Raw genomic sequence first — 18952 nt, 5'->3', positions numbered from 1 at the left:
AAGATAACGTGGACGGAGGGCTGGAAAATTGTGGCGCTAAAGGATATCGGCGATCTTCGATTACTTCTTCGATTGCAAATGATGAAGTAATCGAACATGCGTTCTCTTAGCCAGCGGACTTACTCATTGCCAATAACACTGTCAAGTATTGAAAATATAGTGTATCAAAACCAACTTGATTATTCAACATGGCGGACGTCGTCGAATCGAATACCGGTTCGGGTAGGAGGGATTTTGAAAAAGTTCTGATTCGATACAGAGTTGTTAATACACCGTGTTTATAATAATTTATTTTTGTATAAAATGGAAGTAGAAGATGAAGATGATGTTTGGGATGAAAAATCCCTGAAGCAGCTCAAAAGAAAGCTTCAAAACCCGACTTTTAGGCGGGAAAAGTCATCCACTTACCCGCACAAGAACGCGAAGTCAAAACGCTCAAATAACACTGTGAAAGAACCGCAAAGATCAAGTCAGTTAGAAGCTTCACAAGCCGCGAGTCAGGGCAAGTCGCAACCAAGCAGAGGCACCGGAAATGCGAGGAACGAGAATCAAAACCGGCGTAAGAGGTCACATTCGTCCGGTACTCGCAATGAATTGGAAAATGCAGGTTCTCTAACCACTCATGATCATTATCAAAGTATGAGCGTAAATCAAAGTAGCTCACCTGTTTCCAGCGAGGAGATAACACCACAGAAAGACATCATGGAGGGCTGCTGCCCTAAATGTCAGATGCCCTTTACTGCCCTGATTGGTCAGTCTCCAGGATGGCACGTCAGAGAATGTTTGGAAACCAAATATTCTTACGTAGGTATGCTACATCAAGTGTTAAAGACCTCAAGACAAAGTTAGTGAGAGATTAGGTGGATTAACTATTGTATTACATGGAGATCTATGAACTGTCTAAATCAATCTATCGATTGATTGCTTGCTGGCTTGATTGTGCAATTGATTGGCAGGGAGTGGTGTCATAGTCTCGAAGCCAAGTACTGATGGGTAGGTGGGTCAGTTTTGGTTATTGGTTTGGTACATGTAAGTTTAAATTAGATGGGTTTCCATCCAGTAAGGAGGTTGACGTGAACTGTGCTTTGGTAGTAACTTGCTTCATGTTAGGCCACACGGTTTATGAATTACTCTCTATACTTATTAGATACAGAACTACTCTTCCCAGTAGATTGCAACACCCACAAATTTTTTTGCTGCCTTCAGAGTAAAGTTTTTGATGCCGTGAGTTTGTTTCAAACCAGTCACGTGGTACATTGAAATGCACCACGTGAGGACATTTTTTCTGTGTGGAGTCATGACTTTTTTGTATTACATGATGTTCATTCACAATGTGTTTATTGTCAAGAGGAAAGCTTACCGGCTTTTTGTCTGCCATAGAACTGTCAGCATGGCCTCACGTGGTGCATTTCAATCTACCATGTGATTGGTTTGAAACAAACTTGTGGCGTCAAAAAGATTACGCTAAAGGTGGCAAAAATATTTGTGGGTGTCGCAGTCTACTGGGAAGAGTAGTATACATTTTTGAGGTCTTGCTGTAAAACCACATAGTTTTGGGAGATTGCTACTTGTGTAACTTCATTTTTTTCTTTTTGTTTATTTTTTTCCAGGTGACTGCACTGAAGGCCTTCACTGTAGATCTACTTTTTCTCCTCATTATAAGAGATATTCTCATAAGCTTCTGGCTACTACCAGGAGCTACAGCAGTGCAGAGAAAAAATGCAAAGGAGAAAGTAATGACGACAAGGATGTGTTGGTAAAGAAACATGATAGAACTGGCCTCAGCTTCCCTTCCTCTCTTGCTTCTTCATCAATTCCCTTTATTTCATTTAGTAGTTGGAACTGTCCATTATTAATTTAAACTAGTTCTTTACATTGTATTTTTCTTAAGGTTGAAACAAATGTTCGATCCTCAAGGCAACTAGACTTCTCAGACCAACAGTGGCCAGAACAGATAGAGACAAATGAAGATGATGGCAAGTGTGGGTTGACAACTCTTACTTCTGTGGAAGATAATACAGACTTAAAGCCTCTGGAAATTTCTCCTGATGGGCTGGATATGCCCACATCCTCAGACGACAGAGAACCTACTTCTGTTGGAGAAATGATGAACAAGATAGACAGTAGTAATAAAAGTTTATTAGGTGAATTTCATTCTGATGTGGATTCATCAAAGCATCCAAATCAAGAAGAATGTTGTGAATCTGAACATTCCCTTCCGGCAAATGATGAACCAATGAAAAATGGTGAGACTGAAGAGTTTGAGATGTCTTCAGATGACGAGTTGTTTGGTGATCCACAGATATTTGAAGGGTTGTACAGAGACACAGATGCATCGTGTCTTAGTACACAAGATCAGGGCAATGATGACAGTCAAGGAAGTGTCAGTTTGAATGGGAAACAAGGGCAGCATATCTCACAATGTTTGGATTCAAAAACACTGGAAAATTCTGTTAAGATGGAGCATATGAATGGTGTTGATGAACACGAATGCCCAGATCGTTTAGAAGAAAAACAGTTATATATAAATGTTAAAGAGGAAGCTCAGTCGAAGCAATCAAATAAGGGTCAGAAACAGAAATCGCTTTTGTCCTTTTTTGCAAAGGAAAACAAGAAAACCACAATGAGCAATGCAACCCTGAAACAAGCAGATATAGGGGTGTTCTTTGGTTTGAAACCTTTGAAGAAACAAGTGGACAACAAAGGTCCTACCAAAGATCACGCAAATGTAGCAAGTTGTTCACAAGCAGCTTCTGTCTCTCAGAGGTATGGTGGCTGGACAGGAAGAAAGAAATACAGTCATAATCTAAAGCAAACAGGCTATACTTCTGAAGGTCAAAGTTCAGGTCATGGGGAAGACATATCTGCTTCTAGTACTGGTACTCAATCTCGGAGGAGTTGTCCATTCTACAAGAAGATCCCTAACTCTGGGATCACAGTTGATGCCTTTCGTTATGGTGACATCCCTGGCTGCCGTGCCTATTTCTTGAGTCATTTTCACTATGATCACTATGCTGGACTGAATGGGAAATTCGCAAATCCCATCTACTGCAGTAAGGTGAATCAAACTAGCTGTATTTGCTCAAATGAGACTGACATCAATAAATTGGTGGAATAAATAAACAACCAAACAAGCAGATTGACAGTGACAAACAAATAGGTAGACAGATGACTGAACAAACAAACAAATGAATATGCAGTACACTTTCCCCTTTATTCTGGGGGTTTTCATCTCAGTTTCCCCTTAAGGTAGTTATCCCTAGTTTATGGGAGGTTTCTCTTCTTGTGAGGTGATTGCTTACAGTAGATGTCGCCTTATACGGGGTAACCCTTATAGAAATGAATGACCAACCAAGAGATGGATCAATGGCCAACCTTGCCAATGGACAGGATTGAAAACAATGATAAAAATGTTTAAAAAATTGACTAAGGGGCTAGATGGGTTGTACTTGAGAACAAACTTGAACATTTCAGTCTGAAGTCTCCTTTGTTTCTAGATCACGGCAAATCTGGTAATATCAAAGCTGTATGTCAAAAAGAACTTTGTTCATCCACTACCCATGAACACTCCTACTATTGTGGACAATGTGCAAGTGACACTTATGGAGGCAAACCAGTAAGTTCTTTATACATTGTTCTTATGTAAGTTTATCGAGCCACCTTCTGCCTCCAGGATTTACTGCTGCACTTTTTTTTCTTGTCAGTTGCCCAGGAGCTGTGTTGTTTCTGTTTCAGTTTTCTAATGGACAGACTTACCTACATACAGGTAAGGCCGATTAACGAGCTAACACCATTCATCACTTGGCAACATTGTGGGAGTACTTCATGTTCTTATTTGTATAACAGTTTTACTCATACCCAACCTCATTGGAACAAGCCCTGTTCTGGAATCCCTGTTCCAGATGCCCTATTCTGGAATCCCTGTTCCAGATGCCCTGTTCTGGATGCCCTGTTCTGGAATCCCTGTTCCAGGGGCACTGTTCTGGAATTCCTGTTCCAGATGCCCTGTTCTGAATGCCCTGTTCTGGAATCCCTGTTCCAGGGGCCCTGTTCTGGAATTCTTGTTCCAGATGCCCTGTTCCAGATGTTTGGTTAGTTGGGAAGCGGTGCAAAAAATGATGAAAGATAATATAATAGAGGAGTTCTCTTCCACTCTTTTTTGCACTGCACCCCAAACACCTGAATGCCTGGAACAGGCTACACTGGGTGCTGCCAAATGTATACCCAAAACTTTGATAGCTTTACTGACTTGCGATTGGGTGTATCCTTCATGGGAATGTACAGCAGCTTTATAAAGTGAGGAAAAAAAACAAAAAATAAGGTTGACTTTTAGTTTTCCTGGTATATTTTCTTTTATATTTTGGTTTAATGTTCATTTTGTACATAATTATATTGCAATGTAATTTAATTCAGTTTTTTACTTATTTTAATAATTTACGTGTTGAAAAGGTGACTTCCGGGCTTCAACTGCAATGGGACAATACCCTGAGTTATTACGTTGTAAGATTGATGTCCTGTATCTTGACACCACGTAAGTTGAAACACAAATTTGACTTAACCTTACCTTCTTTACTTTAAATCCTTCTTCCTCTAGTCACTTGATAAGGCTCTGCCATTTGTTAATGACTGCTACGACAATCATTTATTATTATCATGACCCACCATGTTAAATCATGATAGCTGGAAAGTAACAGTGTATGTGTGGAAAGCTATTTTTATTCTTCCATGTTATGCAGTACAGTATGTTTCTTGTTGTACAGTGTAACACAATTATTCAACTAGATGTTATGTTTTGTAATTTGTTTTAGGTATTGTGATCCGGAATATTCGTTCCCACCTCAGGAAGAAACCATCAACTTCGCAGTATCCAAAGCTGTTCAAGCTTGTAAACAAAACCCAAAGACCCTGATTGTCTGTGGCTCATACACAATTGGAAAAGAACGTGTCTTCCTTTGTAAGCAAGCAAATTTCTTTAGAATTACTGACAAAATAAATCATTGTGGGGTATTTTATTGTAAAATTTGAGATCTGTTAAAACCTGTATTTGAGTGCATGTAGTTACTAGCATTCTCACAGGTGTATGTAAAGAAGCACACAACTGCATCATCATGCAATTAACAGGCATTGAGGGTCACTGTTCCGCCATTTTGTTACTTTCAAGTAAGAAAATCCATACATTTATCCATTCTGTAGGCTTGATTTCCACTCCTCTCTCGTATCTGGTCTTTGTTCCTCCCCGAGTTAGGGGAGAGAAGTGGGGGTTTGTTTTCCGAACAACGGCTGGAAATCATGCATACATCAAGAGCCCTAAACAAAATCAACCTAAGCAAAAAAAGGTGGGGCAATAGCCCCACCAGCAATTCCCCCTCTGTGGTCCCTACTAATTGATTAGTAGTAACTGATTGCATTCATTTGCTTCTTTTGTTTACAAGCTGTTGCAGAAGCACTCGGTTGTAAAGTTAGTGTAGAAAGGCAGAAGAAGAAAGTGCTAGATTGTCTTGAATCTGATCATATCAAGTCCTTGATCACAACAGACTGGAAAATAGGAAAGGTCCATGTGTTACCAATGGCAAAGCTGACATTGCAGGTGAAGTATTATTTTACTTTTTATGTCCACATAAAAAGTGAAATACAGTAATGTTGTTATAATAGGTTTTATTATTTTTTGTTATCTTTTATTAGAGTCTGACAGCTTATTTGGAATCTCGCAAGTCCCAGTTCACTGAGCTACTGGCCTTTAAGCCTACTGGATGGGAACATAGTGCAAAAAGAGAAAATCTGTCCATGATCAAACCTTCCAAGAGGGGAGATGTTACAATCTATGGTATGTACACCCATGCAAGTATAAAATGCCCATGCAAAATCTAGCCTCAGTAGAACACACCTTCTCAAACTCATTAATAATTCATCAAGTTTAGAGAAAGGAAATCATGACCATGACAGTGTTTGGATATCTCATCTTAATTGGCGTAGATTTTTATGATTTTTTTTACGGTTTTCCCCTTAGTTTTAGTTTCGATTGAGAAGATACATCAAACACTCAAGACAGTGTTTAACCACATTTCCAAACACCTAGAAGGTCATCAAAAATACTCAGCTGTGCCTCGCATTTTCAACGCTCTTCTTGGTGCTTGGAAATGTGGTCAAACATGGTCTTGAGTGTTTGATATGTTACAATAAATCTCACTTCTCAGGAGAGTTATCTGAACAGTTTAGTATGGTGGCCCGCAAGGGCCACCGTACATACAAACTTCATATTCCTCATACAAACTTTATATTCCACATACAAACTTTATATTCCTCATACAAAAAATATATTCCTCATACAAACTTTGTATTGAGAGGCAATTTTTGTATTCCTCGTGCAAATTTTATATTCCTATACAAACTTTGTATTTCTCAATACAAACTTTACATCAAAATGCAAACTTCTTATATTGACGCGCAAACTTTATACAAAGCACTGATCTGGAAGAAATCTGGGAACAAGTTTAGGTATTTCAAGATGGCGGATGTTGAAGGTGACCAGTGAGATAGGATCGAGTACTATTTTCTGGGCCTTGGATATACAAATGAAATTACTTTGGAGTTTCTCGAGTGCTTCTATGATATTAAAATAAGTTTGAGAACACTCAAAAGGAGACTTCGTAGCTTTGAGGAAAGGTAATATTATTGATGAAGCCAAGATACAAGCCGTAATTAGGAGAGAGATATCTGGTTCAATACGGTTGCAAGGGTATCGCTCAATGTGGCATACTTAACGTATGAAATACCGTCTTCACGTGCCGAGTTATAGTTGCACGGCTTCTTCGTGAGATAGATCCTTTTGCCTCTATGTAAAGAGGACAATGAGTTTAGGTATTTCAAGATAGTACTCGCTCATATCTCGCTGGTCACCTTCACCGTCCGCCATCTTGAAATACCTAAACTCGTTCCCAGATTCCTTCCGGATCAGTGCTTTGTATAAAGTTTGCATGTTGATATAAAAAGCTTGCATTTCGATGCAAAGTTTGTATGAGAAATATGGAGTTTTTATAGGAATATAAAATTTGCACGAGGAATACAAAAATTGCCTTTCGATACAAAGTTTGTATGAGGAGTATACAGTTTGTTTGAGGAATATAAAGTTTGTATGAGGAGTATAAAGTTTGTATGAGAAGTATAAAGCTTGCATGTGTGGTGGCCCTTGTCAGCCTCTGTAGTTTAGTGACTCAAAAGCGAGTGTTAATGATTTTGTCTTCTGCTGATAAAGCTCTTCATCATGTCTCATTCAATAGGTGTACCATACAGTGAACACAGCAGTTTCAGAGAACTGGAGAGATTTGTGAAGTTTGTTCGGCCAAAGAAGATCATTCCCACTGTGAATATTCACTCAGCTGAGAGCAGGGCACAAATGCAGTCATTCTTTAACAGATGGTTAGCAGAGTAGTGCATCTAATTCTGAAAACTAAAGATATTAAACATGTAACGTATAAACAAGATCTGTTTATGTCTTGAATGTCATAGTGTGAAGTTGGAAAATCGTTCAGTAGAAGGCTGATAGAAAATTTTATTCACTAGCCAAGTGCTCTGCTCAGATTGTGAACGTTTACATGCAATTCTACAGGGAATCTGTTGCACCTTAATTAGCAACTGTTTCCTGCCAAGTGTTCAGTTGTGCCCATAAATAAGGGTCGAAAGTGTGTTATTTTTCTAATGAAAACAAAACTATAAATTTACAACATATCAACAGTCTTTGTTACAGTTTAGATATTGTTATTTGTGATGCTATATAGCTTTTCAGAGTTTCAAGAGGGAAGTCAACGTGGGTTTCTAGGGATCTTTACTCCTAGCTAGCTTAATGTGTCAACAAAGTAAACTAAGTTGTTACTTTAACAATTCACACTAATCATCCAAAATCATCTCCTCTAAGGACAAAATTAAATATGAGTGTAATCTGCACAAAATGCCATCTAATGGTGGAGCAGAAGAAAGAGTGACTGTGAGCATTGAAGAGATTTGAAAGATAAAATGTTATAGTAGACAAATATATTACTGACAGTAAAGGTGTTCTTCAAAGTAGCCCTCTATATCAGGATCAAACTGAAATTTGAGAAATGAAATTATATATGCTAGAACCTTTGTAAAAAAAAATAAAATCTTTGCAACATTATTCAGCTGTGTTGTCAATTTATTTTAGAATTTTGTTCTCTTTTGAATGCTTATTCAGGTTAGGCCAGGCTGTTTTCATCTTAGGATAAAGTTTTGTTTGAAGAAAAAGTGATCATATTCTAACAAGCAGGCAAAATCAAATTCAAGTTGGCTTTGAGAGTTATTAATATTATTGCAAGAAGAATTTTTGTTAGAGTGACAATGCAGACAGCTTCAACAGTTGTGAAAAAATTTATTACTGCAGTCTGGGCATTTACACCCAGCTTTATAATGTTGCAAAGGTTTTGGTTTGTTTTGTACATTTGCACTACTTTCCATCCTGGTGAAGCTGATCCTGCTAAGACAACCATCCAAGTATGAACAGCTGGCTTGTTGGCAGCAGGTTGGTTGCTGGCAAGCAACTGCCAATCAAGGAGTCTTATTCATGTTGTGGGGATGCAACCTCATGAAGAGAACAAATTGGAAAGGCAATTGTAGCCTTGTTGCTACTGTGGTACAAGTTGCTCAGTGCTCAGAGGGATGCAACAACAATGCCATGAATTTGAGCTGATGCTTTAATCAAAACATTTTGAAATATTACATGTTTATTTTCCTGTTCTTTGTACCAATGATGAATGTATGAAGGAACCAACACACTGAAAACAAGATTAACCATTACTGGCCAAAAATGCCGAGTACAACAAATTGAGGATAAGTGGCTCAATGGCTGTGATAGAGCTGTTGTCGTAACATGGAACAGATGTGCCATGGCTACATTTCAGTTAATATCAACTTACAGTTGCCTCAGAGAGGGTAATATCGGTTCTTAGTTAACCGGTGCAAGTCATTGAAGACTACATTTCGTATGAATCAGTAATTTTTAGTAAAATTGAAAATTAATTGATCACACTGTAGAGGATGCTGGGTTTTGGTGCTAAAATTAATTGTTCACTAGTTGACATTCAAATTTCACACCAGGAGCTGTGTATGTATATGAGTCCATCTTATAATGTGCATTATCGTCCATTCCTATTGTTATTCTTTCCAGTTATTCTCATAAAGGCATTTCACCCTTTGGCATTTATTGCTTTCTGCTGTGACATGGCTTTCTCATCTGCATCATGTGCTCTAAAAAAATGTTAATAAAAAAAAATGCTCTTAGCTAACATAATGACTTTTACGTCTAGCTAATTCTCAGGAAGGTGAATTCCTCGTTGCTGCATAATTCATTTAAAGTTGGCATTGGAAGTTGGCTGGTAAAAGGAAAACATTTTTGATGCTGTATCCAATTCTCATTACCTTACTGCTTGATAATGTATGGCTAATATAAGGAGAAACTGAGTGCTAATCACCCAATGACACTTTTAGTGACAAGATAATTAAATACATAGGTTTATTTCACGTCCCCCTTGGGGCTTTTCAGTGAAATATATAACAAGATAAAAGGATATGGAGTAACAGTACACAATAAAATTAATTCTATGTAACTAAAAAAATTAAAATTCAGAAATTAAGATCAAATAGAAGTTTTTAAAATAATCATGTTTAAACATACAACAGATAAGATGTTGGAGGCAATTCTTACTAAGTCCAGTTAGTTTCTTCCAACATGAAGTTGTCTCATATTATAAGATATAAAATCCTCTCCTACCTTAACATGATGTTCACACAAGGTGCAATCTGTTCCCATGTGTATGATGTTATCTTGATTAGAAGGGGTGTCCAGGATGGGCAAAGATGAAGGCGCAGCCTTGATGCTGCGACTGCTGCTGATGTTATTACTGAAGGAGGAAACCCCAGGAAAGAATGATCTAAATGGGAGAAGAGCAGAAATGGTTAACTTACACAATAGTATGTGTACCCTATATATGTTAGTTTATTTTATTAGTAACTTCCAAGCATTTTGTCATGTTGCCTGACTAACAATTCTCTGGTATCTATTTAAATACACCTGGGTGTACAGAGGCACTGTGAGAGCAAAGTGTCTGGACTAAGAACCTTTAGGTCCAGCTAGGAGGGTATGGTTTTATTGCTAGTCACATTCGCTGAGTGGTCACTACTTTTAAGCTTCAGATAGAAACTGGGCGTGGTAGTTGCAACACATTGAATGAGGTCATCCTACTATGTTTCTGTATAAACTAGTATTTTATGTTTTCATATCTCACCTTGTAAAGCAATCTCCAGGAAATAATGAACATATTTCCTGGTATAAGCCATTGGTTTAGTACAGTCATCAAGACTCCTTCCTGATTGGCAGTCCTGCACTGAAATTGCATGTATCAGATAATACTCCATGAAGTGTACAGGTGTAGGCAAGTCTAAATTCCAGGAGAAAAAGTTGAGTAGAAGGAGTTCCATTTGATGGAATTCTGCTGTACTGAACAGATTATGGACATAGCCATTCAATATTGATATGGTAGGAATTTTTTCTTCGTTTTCTTCAAACTTGGCTGAAACAAAAGATAAAAGTATTGTCAGAGCTTTGAATCAAACATTTTCCCCTACCTTTCTGTTACTGAAAGAATTTAAGGTAAAAGAGGAAAAACTGTGAAATGATCTTATGTTCAGATGGTGCTTTCCTTGAAATGTAAGCAGCACTTAGCATATCGAGCCTCGGGAAAATTAAACTGAAGGTTTAGTTCCAACCATGACGACACATTTTGATACCTTTAATTTCTTTAAGAAAGCGAAGTGTTAATTACGATTTCCAGTCTGGAAAACAATTTTAAATCCCTTATGAAATCCCTTTGGGGCACCAAGGCTAACAAGGAAATATCTGATCCTCTTGTGACCTCTTGTATGTAAACGAAATAAAGATAAAAACGGGAACAATTTATTAGGCCAATCTAGCTAAAAAGATGAAACAATCAAAAGCCCAAAGGCATTGAATTGGTTTACTTATCAATTCCCTTATTTCTTTATTTTTAATTCGACACACAGAGACCGGAACTGGAAAATCAAGGAAATCATGTCTAAATTTGAGCCTAAAGAAGAGCAAGTTAATGTCAGTGTCATCTTACGGTCCTGTTTTTTTATTATGTGTACTGTAGGCTGATGAGATCTTTAACTTCCAATGGCTATAACATTAATTAGTTTAGCTTACCTGCCAGCAGCAAACACGTTAATGCGACGAGATAAAGTTGGCGTTCGTCGATATCAAACTTGTCCATAAAAAAGTCCATGTAATAAACAGCTAAATGAAGCACTCCATGTGAGCTTTTAATCTTCTCAGAGAAGACAGCGAGCCAGTCCACGAGAAAACGCCTGAGCTTCAACTGAGGCGAGGACGAAGTGAAAGGTGGCAATCTCGTTTCCTTTTCACGAAGAACGTCGTGGATTTCTAGTGCGAGTTGCGATTTCCACCACTCATTTTCCACCATCATCCTTTCGGAAATGCTTCAAAGAAGGCTGTAAGCGACACTTGATCCCTATCTTTTACGTTAAAGGCTCTACTGAAACCCCGAACATTTCGTCAAAAACGCGAGGGCAAGCTTCGAGTTCGAGCTTGATGGACAGTGATGCAACGCGCGAGATTTGACTTTCCCGGGAAATGTACAAATACCAAATTTGGAAGAAAGGCGCCCAAGAAGTACTGGTGACGAAAAGCTCCAAATAAAGAGCGACCCAGAATGCCCTGGGTATATAAAGAAGTGCGACAGAAGCTAGCACACGTATTTGATCCACAGTTACCTTTTCACGCTGGAAGTTCTCAATAAGATGACCAAGGTGCATCTTATCAAGTATAGCTGACAAAACGTCATTACTTATTCCCGTCATTTTGTTGTCTTCAACGCCGGGGAAGAGAAGGAACTGGGACCCATCTAAAAACCGGTTTAACCATTGGTTTAACCAGTTAGTGAGAGGGAATAAAGCCTGGGTACTAGAGCTTGGTATCGGAAATGAGGTAGGCATAAAGACGAAACACATCACATAAAGATTAAACCACACAGCGAAGATGCCAGACAACACAACACAACATTACATCATGACAAGAGCACAAGACATAACTTAACAACCTCAATACATCACGATAGAACCACACCACATAATGAAGTTATTACACCACATCATGATAAAACACATCACGTGAGGACTACATTACAGGACATAATGAAGAAACCACACAACATAATGAAGTAACTACAACACATAATGAAGAAACCACACCAAATAATGATAAGCAACCACATAAGAAAGTTATGGCTTTCCATACTAATTAATCAACCTTTCAACTTTACTGAATCAAATAAGACTAGAATGAAATATCACCAATTTGTAGACAAAGCTACATCTGACCAAATGCAATATTAAATTATAAAAAAATGTTAAATATATGTTTTGTTTTGTTGCTGTGTAGGATATAAATCTGGAGTCAGGGTTCTCCCATGTCTTGGACCAAATGAAGGCCTTTGGTTAATGGTTATTATGGATCAAGTTTGTCATTTGTAATCTGTGTTAATCTTCTTGATCCTTAACCATCCTTGTTCCTTTATTGGTTATTATGATCTCTTTGGTGTTTTTCTATCTTAGTAAACTATTACTTTCAGGTTCCTTCAATCTAAAGGTAATTGTGAACTTGGCCAAAATAACACATTGAAATGTTGTGACTGAGCTCCTTAAGACTAATAGAGAAACTAACAGGGCACTAAGGCATCAAGATAGCTATGTACATGACAATTGTGATGATAGTGTTATGTCATTAGGTGAATATGTTACAAGTTTATTGTCACTAATTATGGTTATTTACATCTATCTTACTTTCAGGGGAGGATTTAGAAGGTGGCATACTGAAATAATGTATTCTAGAAGCAGATGAAACTCTGGTCCTGTCAGCAGTGGATCATAATTTTGATGACAGCTCTATAAAGAGTAAACTATGTAAACCTTGGAAGCCACTGCTTATTGGTTTTAAAGAATATCATATTAATATTGATTTTATGTTCTCGTGGTTGCACATCAAGTCATCATTACTTTAGTAATTCCTTATTTAAAACACTCGTGCAATAGTATCAATTCCCTCTTGCTGCAGAGAAGTGTCATTGTTCCCCTGGTGATCGCTGGATGATCTTTGGACCAGTTGAGTACATTCCACCAATAGAAGTCACTGTTAAATCAAGAAGGTTTGACTTACTGTCTTCCTATGAATAGCTTAGTATCTGTAGGATGGAAAGATGTTTTCTCTTTCTTTTTCTTTTTTTTTTTTTTTTTTTTTTCTTTTTTTTTTTTTTCATTTTTGTTTTTTGGTTAAATTTAATGTTTGTATTCGTTAAAGTTAAGGTTGCATATTAAAAGATGTTTCTTACTATGGCTGTTAAGAAGAATTAATTTTTTCTCAGATTTTTGATGTAGTTAAACCTCAAGTGCTAAAATCTCTATTGCTAACTAATATAAGTTTAAAGGAAGTGTCATGTCTTGAATTGTTAACAAGGCTTAAGAAAATCAGGTATAGCTCTGCCATGTTTGAAATGTTCAATTAAAAAGTGTCTACATAATCATAAATGGTACAACTTTCAAACTCACTGATGACCTTTAAAAAAACATATTAAGTTTGGCACATGACTGTACATTGCAATATTATTAAATTTTCAGGAGAGCAATACCCCTTTGTGAAAATGATGGAATTTATGTCAGGGACACTCAAAGTGGTGCTGTGAGAATCTAAAACTATGTCAATCATTAAGAATGTCCTTCACCATAACTTTGTAGATCACCAACAGATATTGTTGCCATGTTCTTTGTTTTAAGTATGAGCAGTGATGGGGCCACAGTCTTATCTACTGAGGGATTATGAGGAACTGTGGGAAAAGGAGCTGACTGATGATGTGGAAAATATTCTTAAGTGAGTCTTGATTGTTTATTGTAGCTGTATTACTTGTCTTTTGTAATGCTGCCTGATTTATTGACTGACTGACTGACTGACTGACTGAGTGACTGACTGACCAATTGCATGATATTTGACTTATAACTGACTGACTGACCAATTGCCTGATATTTGACTAACTGACTGACTGACTTCCTGCCTAATTAACTGACTGGCTGACCCACTGACTGCTTGATTGACTAACTGACTGACTGACTGACTAACGGATTGCCTGATTGACTGATGACGTACTATCTGTGTGTCTGACTTACTGACTGACTGACTGACTGACTGACTGACTGACAGAAATCTCAGATGGACAGACGAACAGAACTGAACTGAAACTTAATTTAATCTTGGAATTCCATCAAGAGAATTGTTTTCATTAAAGCCAAGTAAAAATTATATTTTAGTAGTAAATATACATAGGTACTGTAAGCTATATAAATCTCACTGGTATTTGGAATCTTCATTTGTTGTGTTTAGGAATGGTGGAGGAATTGGCAGTGGAGACATACGAAAAATGGCATACTTTGAGTCATCGATTGATCCTTCAGTCACAAGAGAACAGGTGTCTAATAAAATGGGGTCTCTGTAAAGTGCGGACCGGATGGCAGCGGATGGCGGATGGCGGATGGCGGATAGCAAAATGCGGATGGAAAAATGCGGATGATAAAATGCGGATGATAAAATGCAGATGATAAAATGCGGATGAAAAAACGCGGATGATAAAACGCGGATGACAAAATGCGAATGATAATATCGGGACCAGGGGAAATAAGTTTACGATGTTTTCTTACATTCTGAGTTGTAAAATTGGGCCTAGAGAATTCATAGATCGAAACATTTTTTACGCCGATTATGAAAAAAGTGAAATTAAAAAAAAAGCACGAAAAGACTTTGATCAAGGAACAGTAATTATTCAGACTCTGTCTTTTACCACATCGAAGGACTTCGGCTAATAACCTCTCAGAAAATTTCCTCTGCCGAAAACCAGCATTTTCAAAATAAGTGAAACACTTCTACGGTCACAGATCGGCTATATACCCACCGTACCCTAGTCGACAAGTTTGCTGGGCACGCAGAGTGTTCGCATGTGCAAAAGACTGTGCACAACACGTGTGCAAAGGTGTCTGTCGCAAGTGGACTGCACAAGGGACACAAGGGTCGATTGAACTTCGGCCTTATCTTTATTTCTCGAAATCTTTGCTAACCATTTCCTTGAAGGTGTGCTTTTCTAGTGAAAGCGCCGGTTCATCTTCAGATTGGCAGGATAAGCTGAATTTTAATATATCGAAAGTGTTCTATTGTATGTTTACGCATTTTTCCATCCGCATTTTTCTATCCGCCATCCGCCATCCGCCGTCATCCGGTCCTCACTTTACAGAGACCCAATAAAATGCGCCTCTTTGACATACCATGAGGCAACCATGTATGAACCTGTGCAAACATGTAAAACAAACTCGTGGCACTCAACCCAATGTTGTTCAGTGAAATTGGTATGACTATGATGAGCATATTCCTTAAACAATGTAGACTAATGTGTTAATTTCCCTCAGGTAAATAACTGCTGCGACAATTGAAAGGCCACAGGCAAGAACGTCCCCTAGATTTTTTGGCCATTTTGAAAGTGCTCAAAAATTTGAGCATTTCACTTTTACATATTACATATATTATTTTGTTTTATGTTAAATGCATTAGGGCCGAGACAAGACAAGAGTGATTGTGTACCGTTGCCCCGGAAACAATGTCAAATAACCCTGCCAAATTTGAAGTACTAAATAAATTAAAAAATACTTGCGTTCAATCCTGGACATAAGTGCTTGCTGGATCAACCAGCGAACAAAGCGGTTGAGCTTCTGAAGCTTTCGGGATCGTTAACCTTTGAGGAATTCACGTCACAATTGGTTCAAAGGTTTGATTCGGGCAAGGCGAAGGAAGATTACAGGTATAAATTGCAGTTACGGGCCAGGGGCCCGTTTCTCGAAAGCCCAGGAAACTTTTCGGGCCCGTAAAGCCATTTTTAGTTCATCTGTATCTAAAAACGGAGAAGTGTATACGCCTGAAACTTCGTGTATGAAGGGATCCTCTGTTTATATTAAGAATATGTGAATAAAACAGCCCTGTAATTGTAAGGTTCGAGATTTTGTTATGGCTTTCAGAGCCCGAAAAGGTTCCGGGGCTTTCGAGAAACGGGTCCCAGGTATCAAAGGTCGAATGAGGATTTCGAAGCATTTGGCGATAATTTGATGGAGCTAGTGGAAAATGCCTACCCAGAGGCAGCTTATTCGTTCAAGGTGGAACTAGCAAGAGATCAGTTTATTCAAGTAGTGGCAATCAGCGATGACTTACGAGAAAAGGTTTTCATGAGTGAACCGGCGGCGCTTGTGGAGGTTGTTCGTGATGTTTGTCGGTTAGAAAGCGCGCGTAAAGCTTGTCAGGCTGTGCCATCTGTGAAAAAGACAAAGTTGGTGAATGTGGTGAGCGCTTCAGCGGATGGTTACAAATTTCGACTGAGATTCGTGAGTTTAAGGAGATCGTTCTAGGCCTATGAATGTTTCTGCCTCTAATTCATATATGAGACATTCGAAGGCCTGAAGTTAGGCATAGCTTATAACCTTTCTACCATTGTGCCGTGGCGGGGTATTATAAAGACAATGTGAGAGAGATTCAATTGATCTCTTCTTAACTGTCGATTTGTAAAGATTTTCGTGAACAACGTAATTGACTGGTTTAACGCTGCTAACAGCTCAACATTTGCTCTAACAATTGAAGAGAAACTATTTGGTATCATATCTGGCCCATGCGAAAAAGAAATATTAAAGAAATTTAATTTAATCCTATTTATGAAATACTACATATACACCAGTAAGATGCATAACCAAGCTATTTACCTTTCTGTCTTTGTTAATAAAGTCTTATTTAAGTACAGAATAGAAAGCTTTAGTCATTAGCTACGAAAAAATGCCCCTCGCAAAAGTGCAAAACCTTACATGAAAGTAGTTTAGTTAAACATAAGAGAAATGTTAACGATAGTACTGTTGAAACCAATGTAAAGTAGGTTGGGCGATATATGTGATAGTTGTTGAAGTCACTAGTAGTGCAGGAAGCCAATAAAGTACTTTATATTCTCAAAAAATATATATATCTATAAAAACAAAGACAGAATGATACATGCCGGTCGTTAATCGATAGGCGCACCACTGAAAGGCTTTCAAAACAACTGTTTTAATGTCTTGGCGTGCAGACGAAGTAATACAGAATTCTCTGAACTAGGCCTGGAAGTCAGCATGAAAATATTCGTTATTGCACGTTACACGAATAAGTAAACAACAAGAACACTTAAGACTAAACACTTACATGCTAATGTAACAACATAAGCACACAATGAGGCGGCGTTGTCTGTTGTTCTAAGTGTAAGGGATGATATTAGCCTCTGATCCTTTCAAGCGGTAAGCTCTGTTCTCGCTAGCCTCGCTGCAGGAGACACGAATTCCCTTCTCGCAATATCCATTTATTTAGTTGTTCTCGTTTCTTTACGAAACAAATCTTTTAGTTTTGTTTGTTTGTTGATCTGTCCCTGAGAGGAAACCGACGTCTTTTCAGTTCAGACCTGCCTAGTAAAAATTGACTAAGCAAATCGAGCTATTTTTGCTGAAAACGTGATCACATCCTTTCAACTCATGAGAAATTGTAACCTACGATCAGGTGGTCGGTTTGTTTCAGCGCGGAGCGGGTTACAGCATTCCATGGCGGCGTTTAGACCCCGTCCACAATTATCCGTTTTTATTTGAAAATGCAACTTTTTCTTTATGGATACGGCTTCTGTCCACACGTATCCGACGAAAACGATCGCTGAAAACGGAACTTTTGGAAAACGCTCTACAGAGTGGAACTTTTTGAAAACGCTGTTCTCGCGTTTACGTGTGGACGGACGCAAACGGAACTTTTCGAAAACGCTGACGTCACACTATCAGTATAATAGCGAATACGCATGCGTCAAGCATGCGCAGTCGGGTCGATGCGAAAACGTTACGTGTGGACGCGAAAAAAAAGTTGCGTTTTCAAACGAATACGGATACGTGTGGACGGGGCCTCAGGCATTATATTGCCTTCTGTCCTTCGCCGCTCGTTGGCGCTTTTGTTCTTCATAAATAACCTGACGAACGCTTGAGCACATTAAATCGAATTTGATTTTATTTAAGGCCACGAAGAAGGCATGAAGTGTGACTTGTTTCGTACCAAGTGCGTTCGGTGTTGCAAATGCCGACCGCATTTCGAATAAGCCGGCATATGTTACTTGACAGCCTAAGGGTAGCAGGCGCTAATGTCCAGAAATGAACGCAAGTATTGTTTACAGAGTAATTCATGTCCGATTGGGGTTGAATTTTTTTTTCTTTATTTTTTGGTGTTTTAATGGAATTTCATAAATTAGGACACTGATACCTCTTTTGAGGAAGATGAATCTCATTAAGGTGCAATACTGAACATATCTCGTAGCGGGAGCCAGTGTTACGCTGGACAACTTCATTTTTACGCAGCAATGTTGCGCGAAAAATTGAAAACCGTGTAACATGATACCGGGGCAGATTTGTTCGCGCAACATTTGGCTCGACCACATGTTGCAAATTTTTGATTTGCGTTCAAAATCTCGCAACCCAAGGTGAAGAATATTTAAAAAATGGACACGTGTAACATGATTGCCTCTTAGCACCCTCTTAATGTTGCGCGAAAAATCGATCGTTGTTGCAAGTTACCTCGTTAGGGGAGGGGTTGGGGAGCAACACGACCTCTACTGTAGGCCTTATTTATGATAACCGCCATGATTGTTTTTAAATTATAATGCAAATCAGGCACGTGATTTCTGAGGGGGCAAACAAGCTAAAATCGACAAATTTCACCTGGTTTCTTATTATGTCTTATAATTGTTTTTCATATCCATGCTTTCGTTTCAGTATTGGG

General features: G+C 38.4%; 3 protein-coding genes across 5 annotated transcripts; 2 read left to right on the top strand and 1 right to left on the bottom strand.

Moving 5' to 3' along the window:
• Positions 1-303: 303 nt before the first annotated feature.
• LOC145475987 (DNA cross-link repair 1A protein-like) lies at positions 304-8046 on the top strand. Of its 3 annotated transcripts, none has more exons than XM_081455314.1 (10): positions 304-808; positions 1611-1756; positions 1892-3058; positions 3498-3616; positions 3705-3766; positions 4450-4531; positions 4809-4954; positions 5433-5587; positions 5683-5824; positions 7278-8046. In XM_081455314.1, the coding sequence occupies exons 1-10, from the start codon at positions 304-306 to the stop codon at positions 7427-7429; spliced, it is 2676 nt and encodes an 891-aa protein (XP_081311440.1). In that variant the 3' UTR covers positions 7430-8046. The 3 variants fall into 3 exon arrangements, with proteins under 3 accessions (XP_081311440.1, XP_081311441.1, XP_081311442.1); XM_081455316.1 differs by lacking the exon at positions 304-808 and adding an exon at positions 855-993; XM_081455315.1 differs by lacking the exon at positions 7278-8046 and having other exon boundaries at positions 5683-5969.
• Positions 8047-8783: 737 nt separating this feature from the next.
• Positions 8784-13179, bottom strand: LOC145476408 (cyclin-J-like). The gene is made up of 4 exons (XM_081455374.1): positions 11234-13179; positions 10296-10580; positions 9782-9941; positions 8784-9258 (listed from the first exon to the last, which is right to left on the bottom strand). The coding sequence occupies exons 1-4, from the start codon at positions 11511-11513 to the stop codon at positions 9198-9200; spliced, it is 786 nt and encodes a 261-aa protein (XP_081311500.1). The 5' UTR covers positions 11514-13179; the 3' UTR covers positions 8784-9197.
• On the top strand, positions 13169-18898 carry LOC145476441 (major vault protein-like). Its single transcript, XM_081455376.1, has 4 exons — positions 13169-13250; positions 13876-13969; positions 14477-14561; positions 15692-18898. The coding sequence occupies exons 2-4, from the start codon at positions 13887-13889 to the stop codon at positions 15746-15748; spliced, it is 225 nt and encodes a 74-aa protein (XP_081311502.1). The 5' UTR covers positions 13169-13250; positions 13876-13886; the 3' UTR covers positions 15749-18898.
• The last annotated feature ends 54 nt before the right edge of the window (positions 18899-18952 follow it).

Source organism: Orbicella franksi, chromosome 2 (assembly GCF_964199315.1).
Source record: "Orbicella franksi chromosome 2, jaOrbFran1.1, whole genome shotgun sequence".
Lineage (NCBI taxonomy): Eukaryota > Metazoa > Cnidaria > Anthozoa > Scleractinia > Merulinidae > Orbicella > Orbicella franksi.
The sequence above is the reverse complement of the archived record's forward strand: the minus strand, read 5'-3'. Positions and strand labels throughout refer to the sequence as shown.